Genomic DNA, 23,764 nt, shown 5'->3' on the forward strand with positions numbered 1-23,764 from the left:
ATAAGCACAGTTGAGTTTTCACAAATTTCCCAATTGTGTATAAAACCCCATTCATTAAAGGTACTTGTGTCAAAGAGATTTGAACTTCCATATAATTGAGTTAGGCGCCACTCACTCTGACTTGCCTCTCGTTCTGAATCAAGTGTAGTTGCGCCTATTGGTGCAGAGGAACCTTGGAGCCAGAGTTGGACTTCTCTGGGTTAGCAGGGCCCACCAGGTTTTTTCCCAATGTCCTGCCAGCCCAGACCCATTCCCTGCAAAAAGGATCTTCAGTTGTGGCAAGACCCGGTAAACGCACACGCAATCACAGAACACCGCGGGGGGGGGCCTTTAGACAGCAGCCCTGGTGGACCCTGGGACCCCCAGTCCGACTGCAACCTCCAGATCTGGAAATGATCCAGCTGGACTTTGAAACCTTTCAGTGTAATTTGACTTATGTCAAAGTGGGGGGCACAATTGCGTCACAACTCTGAAATAATGCTGGAATTCTGGGGAAAATTAACACTGCATTGTGGGGGAAAATCATGGAGATTGTGCTCAAAATTGCACTTTGCTCAATGCAATTGTGGTTGTAGCTAGGGTTGCCACCTTTTCTGGAAAAAAAATACCAGCCTTCCTATATATTTATCTGTTTTCCCTTTTAATAACATTGGGATCAGCCATCATTTTTACCGGCCAGGCCAGTAAAATACCGGCTAGGTGGCAACTCTAGTTGTAACCCTTATATATTTTCTGGGTATTTTGTGCAAAAGCTGGTTCTTAAATTTCCTCTACTGATTCAGATATCATATACTGCCATTGTATAGTACTCATACACATACAGTAATATAGGGAATAACGTACCCCTACTATAAAATATAATATTATAAGTCACCAATGAGTTCCATAACCATATAAAGGTATGAGGCTAAAGGAAGATTGCTTTTATACAGGTCATGGAACTCTAAGGTGACTTCTAATACACACTATTTTACAACATGTGGTACGTTATTATAATACACAGGTTTCAGTGAGTCGTGTAACAGAAATGACATCACTAAGCATCGATTATAACTGATGACATCACTAAGCACCATGTATAAGTATATAATTTACAGGATATTCATGGCTCTTGTGTGTTATATAAATATAAACATTTTGCTGAAGTTAGAAAATCCTAGTCCAGCCATAAAGCAGAAAAAGTTATGGCCAGAAAGTGTTCTGCATAACTAAAAGCAATCTTGGCAGAGCTCAAACCAGTAAAAATCTTGCACTTTTGCCAGTGTTCAGTTCAACGCACAAATCAAATGAAACCCCCTCTGATCAGGTGTTTTATAGTAAAGGAATGTGGACTTTATAGAGGAGCATTATTCTTAGTAAAATCAGAAACATCAAAACAGGCTCCAAAACTAAAAGCATACGGATATATTCACAGAACATTTTGTTAATTGTATATTTTGTGTCCTACTCAAACCTTTAACTGACATAGCAAATCATTAAATGTGAATGTCTTAAAGGAACAGTTCAGTGTTAAATGACAGGCTCAGGGTAAAGAGACTGATGCATACAGAATCCTCAGCCTCTGCAAATGTAGTGAGCTATACTTTTGGATTTCTTTTATATAGTGGATTAATTCTTGATGCCATCACAGAAGTGCCGAAAACTCAGGATCTGCAGCAGAACCGGTACCCACTGGGCTACTGTACTTCCCATTGACAGAGAAAGGGGTTCATGTATAGGGCAGAAAGTGGGGAAGCCAATAGACTGATGCAGAGAGGAGAACAAGTACAATGACATAGGGGTTATTGAGGGTGAACTCCATTGGCAGGGATAGAGGTTGGTTAAATTGTTGGCAGAGGGCAGTTGTGGGAGTAATCCACTGGCAGAAGGAGGGGCAGCGATGGTGGCGGTGTGCTGTTATGGTTAATCCATCAGGTTATAAATCTGGAGTCAAACAGCAGCTACCCAAAATTAACTTTCTATAGTGGTGGAAGAAAATGGAGTGGACTGGTAGACTCCCTTGAAGGTTCTGCCTCTGTAGCAATTTACCAATGAAAAACATTGCACCACCTTAGAAATATGTGTCTACAATGCGAATTGGGTCTGAATACCTGTAAACAAAGGAGGTTAGATCATTACTGACTGTCAAAACTGACCCCCACTCAACTCAACCAACCAACCAGGCACAATAGGATGGAGACTATGGGGCAAATTCACTAAGATTCGTAGTTGCGCCAGCGTCCGCTTTGCCGCACTTCGCCAGGCGTATTTTCGCCAGCGCTACGCAAATTCACTAAAATCCGAAGTTACGCTCAGGGGAAGCGTAAGGTTGCGAAGTTGCACTAGCGTTAATTCGCCAAGCAAAGCGAAGTTACGCTAGCGATGCTTAATTTGCATACGCGCCAAATTGAAGTTACAATGGAGGTATATGTAGCATCACTACACAAGCCTGGGAAACCTTCAAAACAGCAAATAAAATGTTTATTTTGCCCTACACATGTGCCCACTGTATAGTTAAGGTGCCATGAGTTAGGAAATGTAGGGGGGGAAGGAGGGGAGCCCCAAAATAATTTTCGATCTTTTTCAGCCTATCATCCATAAAAAAAGAAAAAACGCCAGCGTTTTTTGGGACTTAGAAAAAATGTAAACTTTTTTTTGAAGCAATCCCTATCTACTCTATTGCACTTCGCCTGGTCTGAGGTGGCGAAGGAAGTCTGGCGTAAAAGGTAACGTTCAGAAAAATGCGTGCGTCAGTGAATTTGCGTAGTTATGTCCAATGCGCAAATTCTCCAGGCGTAAGGGTGCGAAGTAACACTAGCGAATTTACGCCAGTGTCCGTTAGTGAATCGGCGAATTAACAAAAATGCGCTACGCTAGCGAATTAACGCTAGCGTTAGGCGCTTCGTCCTTTAGTGAATTTGCCCCTATGTGTGGAGTGAAAAGAGAGAATGGCCCATTGCCAGAAAGGAGAAAAGACAATGGGAAATGGGGATACATTTTTATTTGTCTAATTGGTGGGGGGCAGTAAAACGATGTCCTTAGTTTAAAGAATAATTGGCATTTTTGTCAAGACAAGGCATTTATAGTTATGAATGATATAGCCACATGCCTTAGTGATTTACCTAAAAGCTCTATCCATTTGCTAATTTCGGATCAGGGAGGAACACCACCAACCATGCAGTAAAAATAGCGGTTGATGTGGTTCTTTGCATTCCTCTGGATCTAAATTCAGCTTTTGTTTTTTTACATATGACTATAGTGGAGCTAATGCAAAGGTACTTATTTATCTTTGTCCTAGTTTTGTGTTAAGAGCCTCTTGAATGACGTATGTTTAATATGGGTTTACAGATACTTCAGTTGCATAAACACACTGCACGGAAGGAATTAGGGATTTACTTTGGATGCCAAACCAACAAAGGCCAAAGAAGCAATAAACAATTCAATATTTGGATAAACGTTCCAGTGAAAACTATTCATACAATGGAAAACTACCTTAATTGTAACATACAGTATGCAATGCCGGATAAACATGTCATTTTCTTCATTTTAGAAAACACTCCATTCTGGTCGCTTCCTTAAAGTGGCCTCTTCATGGCATTCCAATGTTACAATATTCAACAATGGCACTTTTCACTTAAAAATCTATTTTAAAAAAAATGACACTATACCAAAGCTGAAACGGTTATTGGGGTAAACAGTGGCAGATTTATGGCCCACTGAAGTACCTGCCACCCAGGACCCAGTCTACGAACTGTTAGATATAAAACATGCTAAAGGACGCCTCTATTACATGTCTATGGTGAAAACTGCCATGCAGTGGGGCCTACAGGAGATACCTTGGCAGACCAGATTGACTCAGGAAGGTGATCATATCTAATTATCATCTGCCTTCAGCCTTACTAATGCTCCATGATGTTTTGAAGGCATTCTGATGATCTTATCCTTAATTTTCAGATCACCAGATCATTTAAACAATGAGGGTCTCTTCTAATAAAATTAGTTTGCTGGGCTAAATTAATTGTAAAGGACTTAGATTAGCAACAGTCGGTGCAGTCCTTTTGGTCTGGATTTTCCACAAAGTTCTCTAAGTGTTCTGATAACCTGATTATATGGCAGTCTAGGTGTGAACTGAAATAAACTGATACAATAGTGATAACGGCAGAATAACAATAAATTAGGATTAAGGGCAGAGACACACACTCAGATTTGGGGAGATTTAGTCGCCCGTGATAAATCGGCTCTTCTTCCGGGTGACTAATCTCCCCAAACTGTCTCCTGCCAGCTAGAATGTAAATCGCCGGGCGGGTTCAGCGACGGGGGCGGAACTACCGGGGGAGCAGGGGGTGCGAGCGGGTCATGGCCTGCACCCCCTCATGGGCCCGCCGGCAGTCCACGCGCCGCATGTTCCTGGCCAGTTCCGGGTGTACGGAGGGGGACGGGGGGCCCGGCTGCGCGTCCTGCGCCAGGGCCCGCCCCCCTCTAGTTACGTTTCTGTTCAGCAATCTTCGCTTACCTTGTGAGGCAACTTCGGGCAACTTCAGAAAACGAAGCACACCGATTGCCATCCCGCCAGCGATTTACATTCTAGCCAGAGATTTACATTCTAGCCAGAGATTTACATTCTAGCCGGCGGGATGCATTTCTGGGAGATTTGTCGCCCGAAGAAGGTGAGATTTGTCGCTGGACGACTCATCTCCCCGAAACTGAGCGTGTGTCTCTGCCATAATCGTTTTGGTTGAAGCGAGCAGAAAGCAAAAATGGCCAACTGCAATTTTTTTCATGAATTTACCACCTACATCATAATTGTAAGGTGAACTGTACCTTTAATATTAAATTTTTCTTGGTTGTTTAAATGTCCAGGTTTTTTTTTAGTAAAAATAGTCTGATTGCCATTGGAGTCAGGAGGGAATTTTTTCCCCCTCTTAAGGCAAATTGGAGAGGCTTCAGATGGTTTTTTTTTGCCTTCCTCTGGATAAACTAGCAGTTAGGCAGGTTAAAAAAAAAGTCAAAAGGTTGAACTTGATCGACGTGTGTCTTTTTTCAACCTAACTCACTATGTTACTATAACCAAAGTAGCATTGGTGGTCGCTAAATAATGCTGAAAATAATTTAATCAACCTTAACCCACTTCTAGCCATGATCCACATTCCTTATTTTTATTTTCCTGGACACCTTCCCACTTTGGGAAGTTAAAGCTTAGTTCAAGGCTAAAACCTAGCAATTTGGGTCGCTGAAATAATTATATTTAGTACGTTAGTTAGACGTTCAGCAAACATTTGGCTTCAATTATACAACACTGCAGCACTCTTTGCGGTTGTCTGGATATAACGTGTATGTGGCCTCCCCGCATTCCTAGAACCTCAGTGATTAGGTGGGATTTAAATTGTCAGCCAATTTATCGTGTTTTTCCTAGATTAAAAAATAGAAAAATAGAACACCAGCCAAGAGTTCGATGCTCGTCGTGACCAGCGCCATTTTCATAAGAGGTGGGGGGCTGTGAGGAGCCTAATTATTTATAAAAGGTAGGACTGTCTTGCTAGAGAATTTAAGAAGTATTTCTTGGGTAAGCAAACTTAGATTAGAATCCCTTAACTCCTAATTTGGTTTCTAGGTGACTGTACAACCCTTATACCTCAAAGACCAGAAAACCAAATATTACAGTGTTTGCTTAATGTCTGTTTATTGCATGCTACATATTTTGGATATATGCCCTTCATCACCAGTTGGAAATGACAGACTAAAACAGAATTTAATATGATAAGCTCTAATGAGCAGGTCTTTCCTGTATTGGTCCATGTTTGTATGTAACTTGTCTATACATGTGAGAACATCAGAGAATCTGTCCATCCCAAATGGAAGAAGATCACATAGGAACAAGCCAAGGGCAGCAAGTTTTTTGGGGAGCAAGGTCCACCTGTGTGCAGGAAACTTTTAACAGATAGAGAGCGAGAGTGAGTATAATGTATCATTGCAGCAGTGAAATCGGGAAAGTTGTGCTCATCACTAATATTTAAACCATTAGATGGGGGGAGGTTGTGACCACAAAATTCATACAGACAAACACAAGAGATCCTCTGGACTTGAAAGCAGACACATTGCGGGTAAATATGTGTAAAATGTATAATGAAGCAATAGAAATCTTAGAGAATCAAATCAAGGCACAAAATGTCTCAGTGTTCTTAATATATTGACTATGGGTTGAGTGCAGAGGACCTCTTGTATTTGTATCATGCAGAAGTGGTAAGTTCTTCGGAAAGCTGAAGGTAAACTCACCCCTGACCAGACTTCATAACTCATAAATCCATACAGTCACAGTTTATGATCCTCATGAAAAAGATTCTCGCACTCAGGTGGGTAAACATTTTCATTTACATAAACCTACAGCAGAAACAATGAGATGGCAGGTTCTGGATGAGATGAAGATAATGAGACGGGAGGTGATAGGGAAACAATTTTAATTTAAGATTGGGCACAATGGAGGCAAATGGGTATGAACAAAACCCTAGGTTTACAATCTATTTTGCAACTGGTCGATTGCCTCCCTTTCAGATAGAGATCATAAGCTGACTTGTCTACTAAGGCTGGTGGCACACGGGGAAGTGAATGGATAAGAAAGGAACGTTATTTGTGATAAGTGAGTTTATTGAAAGTTAATTGAAGTAATCTGATTCTGTTGTTACAATGGTGTATTGTACAGGGTATGTGGTTGAAATCAGCAGAATTTTTCTGGTTAAAAAACTGCACGATTATCAAGTAACAATAGTGCCTAAGGCAAAATGGATTGGATCTTTTAAGAAAATTATTTAAAATAACTTTGCCTTTAACAAAGGGGCCATTGCAAACTTTGGACTTCAAGTGTATGGATGGTAGGAAAAGTAGGGGTGTAACTAAGCATATTATATACAGTATATATATATATATATATATATTATATACAGATATGGTATGTGTTATCCAGATGCTTGGGATCTGGGATTTTCTGGATAATGCATCTTTTCATAATTTGGATCTTCATAGCTTAAGTCTTTGTGGAAAATCATGTAAACATTATATAAACCCAATAGGCTGGTTTTGCTTCCAATAAGGATTAATTATATCTTAGTTTGGATCAAGTACAAGCTACTGTTTTATTATTACAGACAAAACTAAAATAATGTTAAATCATTTGGATTATTTGAATTAAATGGAGTCTGTGGGAGACGGCCTTTCAGTAATTGGGAGTGGGACTGGGGGTAGGAGGCAGAGCTTTCTGGATAACGGGTTTCCTGATCCCACATCTATATAAGTGGGGGCACAGGACAAGTCTTCACATGACAATATTTATTGGAGATAACAGATATCCTCAGATGAACCCTGCAACTCCACATAATTATTTTCCAGGTATGGGATCTGGTATCCAGAATGCTTGGGTTTTCCAGATAAGGGATCTTTGTTTAATTTGGACCTTCACACTTCAAGTCTACTAGAAAATCACTTAAACCGAATTGGCTGGTTTTGCCTCCAATAAGGATTTATTATATCTTAGTTTGGATCAAGTACAAAGTACTGCAGTGGTGTAACTATAGAGTAAGCAGACCCCGCAGCTGCAGGGAGGCGGGGGAACAGGGGGGCTGGACTGTGGGCTCTGCTTCTATAGATAATAAATAAAGCCCTCCTCCCCAGTCCCTTTCTTACCTGTGATGAAAAAGGGGGATGCAAGTTGGGCGGCAGTGGGGGGATGTGGAACCTGGGCGGGGCAGAGGTGGGATGTACGCGGGGTGGAGGTGGGACAGGAAGTGGGCGGGAGGATGGGGATCAGAGTGGGCCCCTCTGAAGATTTTTTTGCAGGGAGACCCGGCGCACTCTAGTTACGCTACTAAGGTACTGTTTTATTATTATAGAGAGAAAAAGGAAATCAATTTAAAACATTTGGGTTATTTGATAAAATGTCTATGGGAGACGGCCTTTCTGTAATTCGGAGCTTTCTGGATAGTTTCTGGATAACGAAAGCCATACCTGTATTTCCAGGGGGAACAAAAAAGTTTGACATAAAAACTGACCCTAATTTGAAAAGCCTGTACTGAACGAAACAAGCCGGTCATTTCCTTATACAAACATTCCAGAATAATACATGGTAGGAAGCTGTGTATTCTATTGGAGATGTATACAAAGCAGCGACTTATATGAACACATTTATATATGTATACAGTATGCCGATTAATAATGTGCTTCCTGGCGGATAATCACTGATAAGGAACACTAGAAATTTGTACAGGGATATTTGTACAGCAGCTTCCAAGGCATTTCCCTGATTGATTTAAACTCGCTGACAAGCAACATGTGGATAATGTGAGCCTGTGACAGTGTCAAGGAACTTGCTGCATTTTCTACTTCTCAGAGGACAAAAGTTCTTCCTGAACTTGACATGACTTGGTTGTGTCACATTCCAGCCGGTGAGCCCTTTTCTGCTCCACTCGAGTACTGAGCGGGGAACCAAAATAGTGTTTTTATTTGTGCCTTATTTCTCTCCACCCCTCTTGGAAGGAGGAGAGAGGGAGAGTCTGGTCACAGAAACTCATAAAAATGTGTAGTGTATAGTGAAGGCATTGGGAAGTGAGCTCATTTACCTAATGGATTTGTGAATGGAAGGACGTAAGAGACTAAAGTACATCAGACTGCAGACTTTCCACTAAGAGTTAATATGGAAGCAGAAGCAATGGGAAATTCCAAGTCAGGCAGCAGGAGGGCTGGAAATAATGCTTTTAAAGTAGCCCTTGCAGTCTTCGTCTGTATCACAGGGATACTCCTGGTTTTACTTGTACTAGGTAAGTCTGTTAACTTTCTGCACAGTGACTCTAGTAGACTCTAGAAATGTGTATAGCACCATTCACTTGCTCTCTTTCATGCACCATCTTCATTTAAAGGGCTTGTTCACCTTTGAGTTAACTGATTGTATGATAAGTGATCTTCTGAAACAATTTGCAACTTGTTTTCATTGTTTATAAGTTATTTAGCTTTTTATCCAGCAGCTCTCCAGTTTGCACTTTCAGCCATCTGGTTGCTAGGGTCCGAATGACCACCGTGCAATTATTTAAATCAGAGACTGGACTATGAATAGAAGATAAGTAAAAAAAAAAAAAAAAAAAGAAGCAACAATAAATTTGTAGCCATACAGAGCATTTGTTTTTAGATGGGGGAAAGCTGGAAAGAGTCAGAAGGAGGCAAATAATTCAAAAACTATTACAAAAAAACTAGTGAAGACCAGTTGAAAAGTTGCTCAGAATGAGCCATTCTATAACATACTAAAGGGGCAGATTTATCAAGGGTCGAATTTCAAAGTAATGTGAGTAACTTTCGAAAATCGAATAAAAAAAAAGACCAACCAAAATTTATTAAATATAATCAAAGTTTTTTTCTCTCTCAGGTGAATAGGCCTTTTCGTTCGAATCGTACTGATGAAAGTAACATTGTATTCAATCGAATTGGATTCAAAGTTTTTTCAAAGTCCACCAATTGACTCCAAATACTGTAGGTTCTAGGAGGTCCCCCGTAGGCTAAAACAGCAATTCGGCAGGTTTTAGATGGCGAATGGGCGAAGTCGAATTTTTAAAGAGACAGTACATTTTTTTCAAATTCAAATCAAATTTGGATTATTCCCTAGTCAAAGTACACAAAAAATAGCTCAGAATTCAATTTTTTTTTTACTAATTACAATATTAAGTACAGAAGGGGTATTTCACTTTTTAGTTAACTTTTAGTATGTTGCTAATACTTAGCAATGTTTCAGTTGGTCTTCCTTTTTTGTAGTTTGTTGCTTATACTTTGCAATGTTTCAGTTGGTCTTCATTTTTTTTTATATATAGTTTTTGAATTATTTGCCTTCTTCTTCTTTTGACTCGTCCAACTTTCAGTTGGGGGTCACTGACCCCAGAAGTGAAAAATAGCAATTTCACTGTGAGGATACAGTTGAATTCTTATTGTCATTTGTATCTTTCTATTCACACCCTCTGCTATTCATATTCCAGTCTCTTGTTCAGACCACTGGCTGGTTGCTAGAGTAAACTGGACTTTAGCAACCAGTTATCTGCTAAAATTCCAAACGATAGAGCTGTTGAACAAAAAGCTAAATCATTTAAAAAAAAAAAAAACACAGATAATAAGGAATTTGTCTCAGAATATGACTCTCTGTGTTATACTAAAAGTTTATTTAAAGGATTTTATTGTGGGAAAAACAAGAATGTTCCAGTGCATTATACTATTTAAATATAGAAGGAATGTGCTGAAAAAAGTTGTGATGCGGATTGATTTATTAAACAGTTCTGTAAAAACCCTACTAGTTCTGCCCATCTATTCCATTTCCTGCTGCCTTCTTTCCCAGGCTGTGCAGAAAAGCCAGCAGCACTAAGAACACTGCATTGTAGGATAGGAACCAATCAGCAGCTAGGCTGACCTGATAGGGAACTGTTAACTGTCTTGTTTTGGTGACTGCAGGGCTGTGATTGACTGTCCCCCTCCTACTGTGCTTCTGGCAGGGACCTTAGGACACATCAACCTCTTATTTTAAACATAACTACCAACTGTCCTATTTTTAGAGGGACAGTCCCTCTTTTGACAACTCAACCCGCAGTCCCTCATTTGTACTGGAAAGCCCCACTTTTCTCTGCACTGAACAGTAAGAAAAAGAAACAATGTTTCTAATTTAATTGGCTTTTGGCAGAGCCCAGAACAGCCACAGCAGCAGATAAGATACATTTGTATCAATTTCGAGATAAGCAAATAAGTAATTGTAACAATATAAGATAACAGGTCCCTTGGGAAAAGTTAGACTCACAGCTTAAAGGGCAATTCACCTTCATTAGCAAAACTGTAATAACTGAAAAAAACAACCCACAGCAATATGTTCCAACTTTCATAACCTGCCAAATTTTGTAAAATAAACATGTTAATTAGGGGGTGTGGCCACAAAAATGGGCATGGTCAAAAAATGTCACTGCGCTACATGCGCCAACTTTTTCGTCCCTCTTTTTATTTCCAAAATGTTGGGAGGTATGTTTGAAAGAGGGACCATATCAGAGCTACAGGGAGCTCCAATTAAAGGGCAATTTTAAAGTTAATGAAACCAGCACCATACATTATGCATTATTGCCTACAAGATTAGTGTTTTTTTTCACTTATCATATATGTCTTCTTTAAGGGGCAGATTTATCAAGGGTTGAATAGTAAATTTTTTTTGGTGTCAAAATTCACACATTCGAATTTTAATCCACCAATTCTAATGTAAATTAGAATGTGAGATTAATCATACCTCGACCATGGAAACAGTTCTAATTCGAATATTTGCCACCTAAAACCTGCTGAATTCATTTACAAGTCAATGGCAGAGGTCCATTGACCTATTTTAAATATGTTAAAAGCCTTCCTGACATTTCAGTTTTTTTCAGAGGAAAATCCCATTTGAGTTTCGTTCGTATTCGATTCGAGTGCGAAACAAATTTTCGGATCGCTCCCATTCGATCGAATTTTAGTCGTTTCAAATTTTTTCTGAAATAACCTCCCATTCGAGATGTGAGTACATGCAAATTTATTAGAGTAAAAACAAATTCACATGAATTCGAAATTCGACCTTTGATAAATAATGAATATGGTTCTTAAACAAGAACATTCTGTTGTCATTTTGCAAGCGCTTCACTGGTTGAAATGAATATATAACCCATTTAGTACAGAGGATAATACTTACTCATGTATATGGAGGCTGAGTGGTTACTAGTGGTGCTGTCTAGTATTGGGTATCTATGTCAATTACTACAACAGCCCTGACAGGCACATCATCATCCTATCAGCAGACACACAGAGTGGATGGGGGGAATACAGAATTGAATAGGGATATATAGCTTTCTCAGCTAATTGATCCTGGGGCTAGAGATGTTTTCCTCTGAATAAGTAAAAAAGGAATTTGAAGTAAAGGTTTTATTTCTTGAATTAAATCTGTTCCTATACAGGTATGTAACCTGTTATCCAGAATGCTTGGGACTTGGGGTTTTACGGATAATGGATATTTCCGTAATTTGGATCTTCATACCTTAAAGGGATACTGTCATGGAAAAACATGTTTTTTCCAAAACACATCAGTTAATAGTTTATTTACACATCAGTTAATCAGTTTATATTCTATTTTGAAATCTGACATGGGGCTAGACATTTTGTCAGTTTCCCAGCTGCCCCCAGTCATGTGACTTGTGCCTGCACTTTAGGATGGAACTACTTTCTGGCAGGCTGTTATTTCTACTACTTAATGTAACTGAATCAGTCTCAGTGGGACTTGGCTTTTACTATTGAGCTGCTATCTGGTTACTTTCCCATTGTTCTTTTGTTTGGCTGCTGGGGGTGAAAGGGAGGGGGTGATATCACTCCAACTTGCAGTACAGCAGTAAAGAGTGATTTAAGTTTATCATAGCACAAGTCACATGACTGGGGGCAGCTGGGAAATTAAACATATGTCTAGCCCCATGTCAGATTTCAAAATTGAATATAAAAAAATCTGTTTGCTCTTTTGAAAAGTGCAATCAAAAATATTTGTTTATCCCTTTTCTTTCTTTGGGTCTGACTCTTAAAACAATTAGCAAAAGTCAGTTTTTATCTTTACAAACTAGCTTTATCAGGAGCCAGAACCAGCAGTGCAGAGAATGTACAGCGCCACACACATACCATTTCAATAGCAATTACATTACATTTATAAATATCTTTAAAACCACTGAACATTTTTGGTGAATGTAGAACGGAAAGTTTCTTACCACTACATTTTCTAAAAAAAACTCCCCAATATACATATAACATTATGCAAAAAGAATTGTTTTTGGGTGAAGCTTTGCGGCACCATCCCAGTCCGGGGCACTGCCATTAAAACCATTAGTACAGTGGGTATTTCACTTGAGACTGCACTGATCATATGATCTCATATGTTCTCAAGTCACTTAGTGGATTTTATGGGAGCATTTCCCTTTAACAAAAGCTCTAAACCTTATAATATGCGAGAGCACTGAGCAGAGTTACAGAATATACTCCATTATATTGTACAGCAGACTGCAGCTTATGTGATATACTGAGTTTTGGTTGTAAAGACAATGTGGCAGAACAATGTGAATGTTGATTCCACTCTCTAAACAAACAGTATTTTATAAATCCTTGCAATGTAGTCGAGCCACATGTGTTTGAAAGAAAACATCTGCAAATAACTTCCATACACAGCCCCGATGTCAATATAACTGAATTAGTTCAGTTTTTAAAAAGGGTTCAGGTCTCGTGCATTAACCTTTGTAAAGCTTGTGATTGAATGTGTAAGGAAGCTGCAGGAATTTTGTTTTAATAAACCAATATACAACAAGATACATATCATATAAATCTTGTTGAGGGGGCAATAAACATTATTCTCTCAAGTGCCTGGAAGGAGAACATGAAATATAGGGGGAATTAATGCTAAAGTGCTGCTATATTTGGGAACATTAAAGGGGTTGTTCATCTTTCAGTTAACTTTTAAAGGGCATGTAAACGCAAAAAAATAAAATCCCATTTTTACTTTCTTTAATGAAAAAGAAACCTATCTCCAATATACTTTAATTAAAAAATGTGTGCCATTTTTATAAGAAACCTGACTGTATGCATTGAAATTCTCCCTTCATTTACTGCTGTGGATAGGAATTGTCAGATGGTCCCTAACTGCTGAGCAGGAAAACAATCATACTTATGAACAGCAGGGGGAGCCCCCACTTTACATACCAGCCATGCAGAACTCAAGCAGCTTTGTTTATGACGATCCCTAAGCAGCCCAGACCACACTGAGCATGTGCACAGTCTTAGTCTTGCAAAGATGTTTAACAAAGTTACAAGATGGTGACCCCCTGTAGCCAACTTTGAAAGCATAAATTATTTGTTTGATTAGGCTTGTGGTGCAGTAAGTTCATGTTTATATTTAGTATATAAAATACAACATTTCTAGCCTTATTCTATTTTAGACTTTACATGCCCTTTAAAGGCACAATTATTAAAGATCGAATTTCGAATTCATGTGAGTTTTTTTTTAAAAACTCCCCTAAACCCCCCTAAACTGGAAATTCAACCAATCGAAATGTATTAATAAAATCGAATTTTCTCAGCACGGACGAATTGAAACGATCCGAAAACTCAAATCTAATTCAATTCGAATTAGATAAACTCTAATAGAATCTCTGAAAAAAACTTGAATGTCAGGAAGGCTGCAAACATCACCAAATTGATCCCTGGACCTCTCCCATTGACTTATACAGCTATTAACAGGTTTAAGGTGGCAAATAGTCGAATTCGAGATAGGGCCAGAGTATGATAAATCTCGAAATTCGAATTAAAACTCGAATCGATTTTGGATAATTCACAATTCGAATTTGAGAGCTTTGACCAAATGAAAAAGAAATTCGAAAATTCTGAACTTTCACTTCGGCCCTTAATAAATCTGCCCCTTAGTATGGTGTAGAGAGTGATATTCTGAGACAATTTGCAATAGGTTTTAATTTTTTATTATTTTTATTTTTAGAGTTATCTATTTAGTCAACAGCTCTCCAGTTTGCCATTCAGCACTCTGCTAGGGTCCAAATGGTACAATACCTGGTGGTCTAGTGGGGCGGCGGGGACAACTGCATTCTTCTGTTTAGTTATGCTTGTGTTTTGGCACATGCATCCTTTTATTCTGCGCGCTGCGTCGGACGTCATTGTGCTTGGCACGAAATACAAATACTTAAAGGCGCCTTGCCCATTTTTTCATTGCTCAACGTAGGTCGATTGTTAGATAATTCCTGGTTGTGCTTATTGTCTAGTTCCCTGTTCTTGCCTGTCTCTGACCTCTGTTACTGACTATTCTTCTGGATCTTGACTCTGTACTGCGCTGACTGATTTTGACCCCAGCTTGTTATACAACTATGATTAGCTCTTTCCCCATTACACGTTCCGGTTCCTTTGCTGCCCAGAACTCTCGCCTTGGTTCTGTCACTTTAGTGACCTGGCGGAATCTGAGTAGCTAAGGGCTCCTCCCAACGTGAAAGGAGGAGCCCTTTATGTTTACTAGCATGCAATGTGCCAAATTTGTCTTATGATAGCTGCCATTGTTAACTCAAGTGTAAAAATGATTATTAACACTATTTAGGCTACAATCACATGTAGCCTGTAGATAAACCAGTGCCTCTGTGCCAAAATGTGCTCTGTGTTACTGCACCCAGGCCAACACTGTACCAGCAGTTGCAGAAACATTACAGAGTGGAGGTGAATGGTCAGGCTGTGGTAAGACTAAAGATGGCCATAGACGTGCAGATTATAGCCTTTGTCAGATGAACGATCATCCATTCCAATCTTCCGACCTGCAAATAACCATTCAGATTAATATAAAGTAGTAAAGAGAACAAATCACATGATGCTCAGGCCACTAACTGACAAGACAGCAAATGTGCGAAAGTTATAGCCGACAAATAGTAGTGACAGTTTCCCATTGATATTGTCAGATAGGCAATACATGCAGAGATATTATCGTAAGCCAACAGAAATCATCTAACCTGTCTGATCTGGTGCGAAATCCAAAAACAAAGCTTCCTAGTACAGGTAGAGCAGGAGAGGAACAGCAGCAGGGCAGCAGACTCCGTGGCCTTAAAGAGGTGGTTCAACTTCAAACAACTAGTTGGTTTCAGATAGATCACCAGAAATAACTACTTTTTCCAGTTACTTTCTATTTTCTATGAGTGAGCGTTTTATTGAAGTGTAAAGTGTCATTTTTCACCTTTTGAAGCAGCCCTGGGAGGGGGGTCACCGACCCTGTAAACTGTTCTAAATTTATACATTTCTTATCCTTCTGAGCAGAATCTCTAGGTTTCATTACAGGCAGCTGATAGAATTGATACAATAGTTGCTAATACTCCAGAGATACTGCTGAGAAATGTATCAACTTAATGTTGCAAAATTGTAACAGTTTAGAGTCTGCACCCGAATTACTGAGCTGCCAGACTCAAACACCTGAGACACGGACATTCAACTTTAAACTTAGAGTTTGGAAAAACAGTAAAAAATAAATAATCGAAAGTAATTGAAAAAAGTCTTTATTTCTGGGAAATAATTTAAAAACAACTGAATTGAAAAAAAGTGTTTGGAAGGTGAACAACCCCTTTAACCTTTGTAAGCTGCATTGTGTGTTTTTTCCATTGTTATATCTGCCCCAAATCATGATCTTGTTTTATCTCAATTAAGTAAATAGACACGATCTGTCTGGGGCAGGTTGGAAAATGGAACTTTCAGTTGCAGGAGCACATGGTTATACTTTTAACAACATGGACACAGAGATACTATAACATTTTACCAGCATAAATAATTGCCCTTACTGAGGAGACTTCTGCAGGAAATTTTAGGGTATGAGAGTGGGCAAATGCTGCTGAATCTGCCTCTCCAGACCAAGCAAGCCGCTTATTAGTAGGGATGTCGCGGACTGTTCGGCGGCGAACTTGTTCGCGCGAACATCGGCTGTTCGCGTCCGCCGCAAGTTCGCGAACGTCGCGCGACGTTCGCCAATAGGCGTTCGCGTCAAAATCGTTCGACCATTCGACCATTCGATCGCTAAAATCGAACGATTAAAATCCTTCGATCGTCCGAATCGAACGATTTTCGGATGTTCGAAGTTCGCGAACTGTTCGCATTTTTTGCCGGTGTTCGCGAACGGTGTTCGCGAACGGCGTTCGCGAACACATTATCGGCGGTTCGCTACATCCCTACTTATTAGCCTGTATATGGGGCCCTCCTGATGGACTGACTGACATCTGGGTAAAAAACAGGCAGATATCAAACAGTTAAGAAAATCCCATTGGATGAAAACATGGGTACATCTGTGAATTCATATAGTCTTTTTTTGATGGGCCTGCAAAGTAATCCAACTCTAATCTGCAAAACCTTAAAGGGGAAGGAAACCTAGTCGGCGCAAAAACCCTCCCCCCCTCCCGTGTGTTGCCCACCCTCCCTCCTCCCCCCTGGCCTACCCGTCCCACTGGGCAAATGCCCCTAACTTGTTACCCTTCTGCGCAGGTCCAGTCTATCGAATTCACCGACGCCATCTTCTACCAAGCGATCTTCTTCCTGCTTTGACCGGCGCATGCGCAGTAGGAGCATTTCGCCGGTACGATCTACTGCGCATGCGCCAAAATTCACGGAAACTTCGTGACTTTTGGCGCATGCGCAGTAGATCCGTACCGGCAAAATGCTCCTACTGTGCATGCGCCAAAACGCCGTTCAAAGCAGGAAGAAGATCGCGTGGAAGAAGATTTCGTCTGTGAACTCCGTGGACTGGACCTGCGCAGATGGGTAAGTAACATGTTAGGGGCATTTGCCCAGCGGGACGGGTAGGCCAGGGGGAGGAGGGAGGGTGGGCAACACCCGGGAGGGGGGGGAGGGTTTTTGCGCCGACTAGGTTTCCTTCTCCTTTAACCTCACGTAATCCTAACCCAGAAAATGTTGCCATTGTAGGACCTGCACCCAACCCATACCCACATCTTCTTGATCTGTGCATCTTGGAGCAGTGGAGGAGTGCACTTCCCCAGTCTGACCCTCACCAAACCCAACATGGTTCATTTTTGTTCTGAATCTATTGCACCAGCCTAGATGTTCAGCATCTCTATAATCAGGGGCGTATTTATATTAGGGCACCCAAGGACCTGTGCCAGTGTTGGACTGGCCCGGCGGGAAACCGGGAAAAAACCCGGTGGGCCTCCGACCCTTAATGGGCCCCCGCTGGGCCAGACCCCTCTCCCGACCAGTTTGTTAAAAAAAAAAAAAGATTTCTTTAGGCGTCACGCTGCGCCATCTGCGCATGCGCGCAGCGACATTCATACAGAGCCCTGAGTGGCACCTTTCAAGCAGGCACGACGAGCCGCGCCATCACGCAGGCGAGCAGTGTGCATCACAGTAGGGGGTCGGAGGGTGCCCTGCACAGTAGTCCTGGTGGGCCCCGGGCCCCCCAGTCCGACCTTGACCTGTGCCTAGGAGGGTAGGTTTCAGGGGGTGGCCCTCGGGTGCCTGTAAATAATTTCTGAAATTATAGTGCAGCATCCGACCTAAACGCAGTCCTACCTATAATAATAATGGAACACGGCTTTTCAAGTTGCACACAGAAGCTCCCCATCTTGTGGCACTGCTCATGCTCAGAAGCTAAGCTTTGGGGTTGTCAGAAAATGAGGTGCGTCCTAGAAGCTGATGCTACAGGGCTGATTAAAATTCCTATGCTAATTACACTGAGCTGCCATGTAATCTAATTAGTTATAAATCAGCCTTGGGTCATAACATTCATATTGTATACATTTAGTATGTTGTGAGTGGGTGCCTAAGCTCAGTAAGTGACAGCAGCACAGAGCATGTGCAGTGAATCAGCAGAAAAGAAGATGGGGAGCTACTGGGGCATCTTTGGAGACACAGATCTTTACTGCTAAAAGACTGATACAGAAACCCAAAACATAATGTACAGCATTTCCTTCTTTGCTAAAGGGTGGTCCACCTTTAAGTTAACTTTTAGTGTGTTATAGAATGGTCAATTTAAAGAAACTTTTTCGATTAGTCTTCATTATTTATTTTATTGTAGTTTTTGGATTATTTGCCTTCTTCTTCTGACTCTTTCCAGCTTTCAAATGGAGGTCACTGACCCCATCTAAAAACCAATGATCAGTAAGGCTACAAATGTATCTTTATTTCTACTTTTTATTACTCGTGTTTCTATTCAGGTCTCTCCTGTTCATATTCCAGTCTCTCATTCAAGTCAATGCATGGTGTAACTGCAGAGTAAGCAGACCCTGCGGCTGCAGGGGGGGGGCCCAGGAGGAATAGAGACCCCATGAGACCCTTATTCATTTACAATTCCAATAAATATTAATAAAACTGCTCAACCTCTAGACATTTTGGGGGCCTGAAAAATGATTTGCTGTGGGGCCCAGTAATATCTAGTTACACCACTGCATGTTTACTACGGTAATTTGGCAAACTGGAGAGCTGCTGAATAAAAAGCAAATTAACTCAAAAACAACATATAATAAAAAACGAAAGAGAGTGAAAAAGAATACCACTCTCTACATCATACTGGTGAACAACCCATTTAAGCTTTAGTTCTCCTTTAATTTCTTTATTATCATAGGATACAAACATGCATAATGTGCATTATTCTGCATCAGTTTCTTCAGTCTGCAGCAGTAGCTCCTAGTGATGGGCAAATAAATTCACCAGACACAAATTCGAGGTGAGTTTCCGTATTTCGCAGCAAGCAAATTAATTCACAAAAGTGTGGCAACAATTCTCTGGCAAAAAATCCACGCCCATTGACTTCAATGCATTTCGAGAATTTTTCGCCGTTTCAGCGGCACAGATTCGCGCATCACTAGTAGCACCCTAACATGACAGATGATATGATAACCTGAGGCCAGGCTCCTACGATTTGCTATTTATGGAGTGACAAATCTATCAGTATTATTTGTGAACGTCATAAGAGCCCGATTTTCCTTTTATCTGTTTGGGAAAAGCAAAAGAATTTGCTCAGCCCGGCCATGGGCTCACTGAAAGCTCCAGTACTGAGGTTGCAGTCTTTGGGGACTTTGATGAATAATGCCTTTTGTGATAATGTCTGTGCCTGCCAAAACCTTTCCTTTTCATCATATCGGTTTTACAGTGTGGTGTAAAAATATTTATTTAGTCTCATGAAGCATGACTGACCCTTACTGGGGTAATGTACCAGATAATCTAACTCTGGGACAGAAAGCTCACAGCAAAAGTGCACTTAAGAAATCACATTAAACAGAGCGTGAGCCTCATGCAACCCTTAGTGCCGAGAGTTGCATACTTGCTAATGTTCATGGGGGTAACCCTGCATGCGTGGAGTTATTTTGCAAGTCAAAGGAGGTGTCTGATGATACAATGAACCCTATTTTGCAGTTTAGGTATATTTATTCTGATTATTATTATTGATATAGGTAGGGTTGCCACCTGTTCAGTTTTGACTTGGACAACCCAGTTTTTGGAAGGGCTGCCTGGGTCAAAAATGCATTTCCAGTTTTCCAAATTAGGAAACCAGGGCAGGACTCTCCAATATTAATGCAGTGATTGGTCAATCACCAGATGTCATGTCATAGCCCCACCTCTGTGATGCAACTGTCCTACCCAGTGACATCAGTGTTTGTCTGCCTGCCGGCTGCAGGGAAAAGTGGCTTAAAATCCAGGAATGTCCTATTCCCAGCAACTTTGCAATTAGTCTTCATTATTTATTTATTATAGTTTTCAAATTATTTCCCATCTACATCTTTCCAACTTTTAAATAGACCCATTATTACTGACCCCAGCAGTAAAAAAAAACTATTGCTCTGTTAGTCTACAATGTTATTATTGTTACTTTTTATTGCTTATGTTTCTATTCAGTCCCACCCCTATTCATATCCCAGTCCCTCATTTAAACCACTGCCTGTTGCTAGGGTAAACAATAACCTAGCAACCAGATATATAAAAAAAACATAAAAAATTAAAACCGATAATAAATTGTCTCAAAAAAGTAATGTCCAGATCATATAAAAAGGTAATTAGGGTGAACAGTCCCATTAAGTTATTCACATCAGTCCCTGCCCCAGTGGAGATTACTAAAAAATTTCCAAACCACAGGACCAATAATACTCTAACAGCTAAATTTATCAGAAGTCAATTAACGAACCACAAAAGAAATCTGCTGTATATGTTTTTATAAGTTAAGGTCATTTTTTTAAGGTATGATTGAGCTTGATCGTGAACCCTGGTCAAAGTTAGTTCCTATATTCACCACTAGAGGGTGAATATAGAGGGTGATGTTAATATTGTTGTAAGCATTCATCTAATGTCACTATTATATATGGTTTAAATGTTTTACAAAGTTACGAAACCCAGTAAAGCATAAGTAAATCAATGCAAATGTGCAAAAAAGTTAAGTATTACAATTAACAGGATCATGTTTATTGGACTCCCAGCTGGGTTAGATATTCTGTTAAAATGCCTAGACTTGAAAAGAGTAATTCAAGGGGACATGTACCGCTCCACCCAAATGCGGACTTTAATAAACAGCCTTGTCCAGCATATTATAAAGAGTCAAAGCATGGTGGGATTCGGAGCTAGAGAGTTTTTGAATAAACCTTTCTCCTGAGTACCTTATGGCCAGAGGTCCAGCTGATGCGAGGTGATCCTACAATGAGAATACTGCTTTCTTTCTTTACACTTATCTTTATCTTCTTCATTTCATACAGTCATAGCCAAAGGCATCAAACACCCCTTTTGTTAGTTCCAAACACTGAAAAATCAAAGTTGTAGGTAGCATTGGTAAGGAAGACTATCAATGGAGAAGTCACTTGAATCTGTTTGGTATTTCTACTTTGGAGAGTTAAGGTCCCCATAGACACAAAGATTTCTCTTGCCGAACGACCGATTTTAGCGAAGTCTGACCAATCCTTCGAAATTATCGTGCGGTTAGTGGGATTCGAACAATCGAACATCTTACGATTTTACAAGATGTCAGGAAATTGATTGGCCAGGTTAAAAAATCTTTGTCGGTCCCAGTGCAATCTAGCTATGTTTGCAGGGCTAAGCAGGCAGCTCCCCTTTGTTTTCCTGGCAAATTGGTCTTTTTAGTTGATGGTAAATTCATACGATCGTACAATCGTTCCGAGATAATCGTGGTCTCACGATGACAATCGGATCTTTTAAAAATCTCAACATCTATGGCCAGCTTTAGGGAGTGCAAAACAGTTACTTTTAGGGGCACATTTACTTAGCCCGAGTGAATTAATAGAAGAAAAAATACTTCGAATTTCAAATGTTTTTTTTTGGCTACTTCGACTGATTCGAACTAAGAATCGTTCGACTATTCGACCATTCGATAGTCGAAGTACTGTCTCTTTAAAAAAAACTTCAACCCCCTACTTCGCCAACTAAAACCTACCGAACATCAATGTTAGCTTATGGGGAAGGTCCCCATAGGCTTTCTAACAAATTTCTGGTCGAAAGAAAATCGTTCGATCGAACGAATTGTGGTAAATCCTTCGACTTCGATATTCAAAGTCGAAGGATTTAACTTCGACAGTCGAATATCGAGGGTTAATTAACCCTCGATATTCGTCCCTAAGTAAATTTGCCCCTTAGTGTCCTGGAGCAGAAAGGATACGGAAAGGCAAGTCAAAATGAACCGGAAAGCCCACCACTGTAAATGGAATACAGAACTACTATGGGAATATACCTAAAATTGCTTCCATAAATGTGTGGCATTCTCTCTGCTGGCAAATGCTCAGTACTAGGGATGTAGCGAACTGCCGATTTGGTGTTCGCGAACGCCGGCAAAAAATGCGAACGTTCGCGGACAGTTTGCGAACTTCGAACACCCGCTAAAATCGTTCGATTCGAACGATCGAAGGATTTTAATCATTCGATCGAAGGATTTTCATTCGAATCGAACGATCGAATGCTTTTCATTCGATCGAATGCTTACAATCGTTTGAACGAATTGAAATCGTTCGATTTTTAGCGGTCGAAGGAATTCGAATGGTCGAATGGTCGAACGACTTGTATTCGAATCGAACGCGAACTCAAAATGCGAACGTTCCCAAACGTTCGCGAACATTCGGCGGACGCGAACGGTCGAAGTTCGCGCGAACTAGTTCGCAGCAGAACAGTTCGCTACATCCCTACTCAGTACCAACAAGTGCCAGCAATGCAACCTGATACTACATTAAATCACACCACCTGTCACTCCACACACATAGAAGATTTCTGCCCAAAAAAGTACATGGGGCAGATTTACCAAAGGCGAAGCGGCTAACGCAGACGCCAATTCTCTATCGAAAGACACCGACGCTATCGGTCATTCGCACTCTATCGCCACCTCAGACCAGGCGAAGTGCATTAAAGTAGCTAAAACTGTCACTTACGTTATATTCTGTGAGCTGTAAATGCATCAAAGTTCATAAAACCCTGACGTCTTTTCTTTTTATCAGCCAGATCTAATTTATACTTTTTTTGGGTAACTGGTTTTCCCCATAAATTTGCAAACATATGGAACATTAATTTTACAGTGGGCACATGTGTAGGGCATTAGAATAACTCTATTGTCTTTTTTAAGTTCCATGGGCATGTGTTTTAAAAAGTGAAAGTATATGCACCAACATTTAACATAAAGACGTCTATACAACTTTAAATTTCTTGCCCTATGCAAATTGACCTGATTCCTAGGGAAGTTCCACTAGGCAGAAATGAACGCTTGCGCATCTTCACTTTCAAATGCTCGCATTGCCGGAGTAACGCTAGCGAAAAGTCACCAGCGTTCTGCGCTCACAATGAAACTCTGCATTTTAGTGAATTAGCGTAGTCTGAGCGAATTTTTGCCTGGCGAAGTGTTGCACTGGGTGCGAAGTGGACGCTGGCAAATTTTTGCCGGTTAGTAAATCTGCCCCCATGAGTATTTTTGTGTCCCCATGTGATAAGTGACAGTGATATCAGGTGGTACTGAACACTGGTGGCAAAAGCACTATATGCAATATTAGCTACAGCAAGATATACTTCTATAGATGTTTTCTATAAAGAGGAAAGAGACAGGTGAGTGCCGGACAAGGAAATAGGTTCCCCCATGCAAAAACAACTGGGCTAGTTTTGCAAGGGAGGTACGCAATGAAAAGTGCAAAAAAAAAAAAAAACAAGCTCCAACAGCCATGTTTTTCCTACTGTGCACCCTTCTCTACCATGTGCTCCAGTGTGAGCACCCTTGAATCTT

The 23,764-nt window shown here is 40.5% G+C and overlaps 1 protein-coding gene across 1 annotated transcript in view; it reads left to right on the forward strand.

Moving 5' to 3' along the window:
- Nucleotides 1–8,183: 8,183 nt before the first annotated feature.
- The window catches only part of phex.L (phosphate regulating endopeptidase homolog X-linked L homeolog), a 151,071-nt gene continuing 135,490 nt past the window's right edge, over nucleotides 8,184–23,764 (forward strand). The window contains exon 1 of the mRNA XM_018246265.2: nucleotides 8,184–8,783. Coding sequence (XP_018101754.1) covers nucleotides 8,660–8,783 — 124 coding nt within the window. The 5' untranslated portion in view covers nucleotides 8,184–8,659. The remainder of the gene's footprint in view (nucleotides 8,784–23,764) is intronic.

Source organism: Xenopus laevis, chromosome 2L (genome assembly GCF_017654675.1).
Source record: "Xenopus laevis strain J_2021 chromosome 2L, Xenopus_laevis_v10.1, whole genome shotgun sequence".
In the NCBI taxonomy this organism is placed as follows: Eukaryota; Metazoa; Chordata; class Amphibia; order Anura; family Pipidae; genus Xenopus; species Xenopus laevis.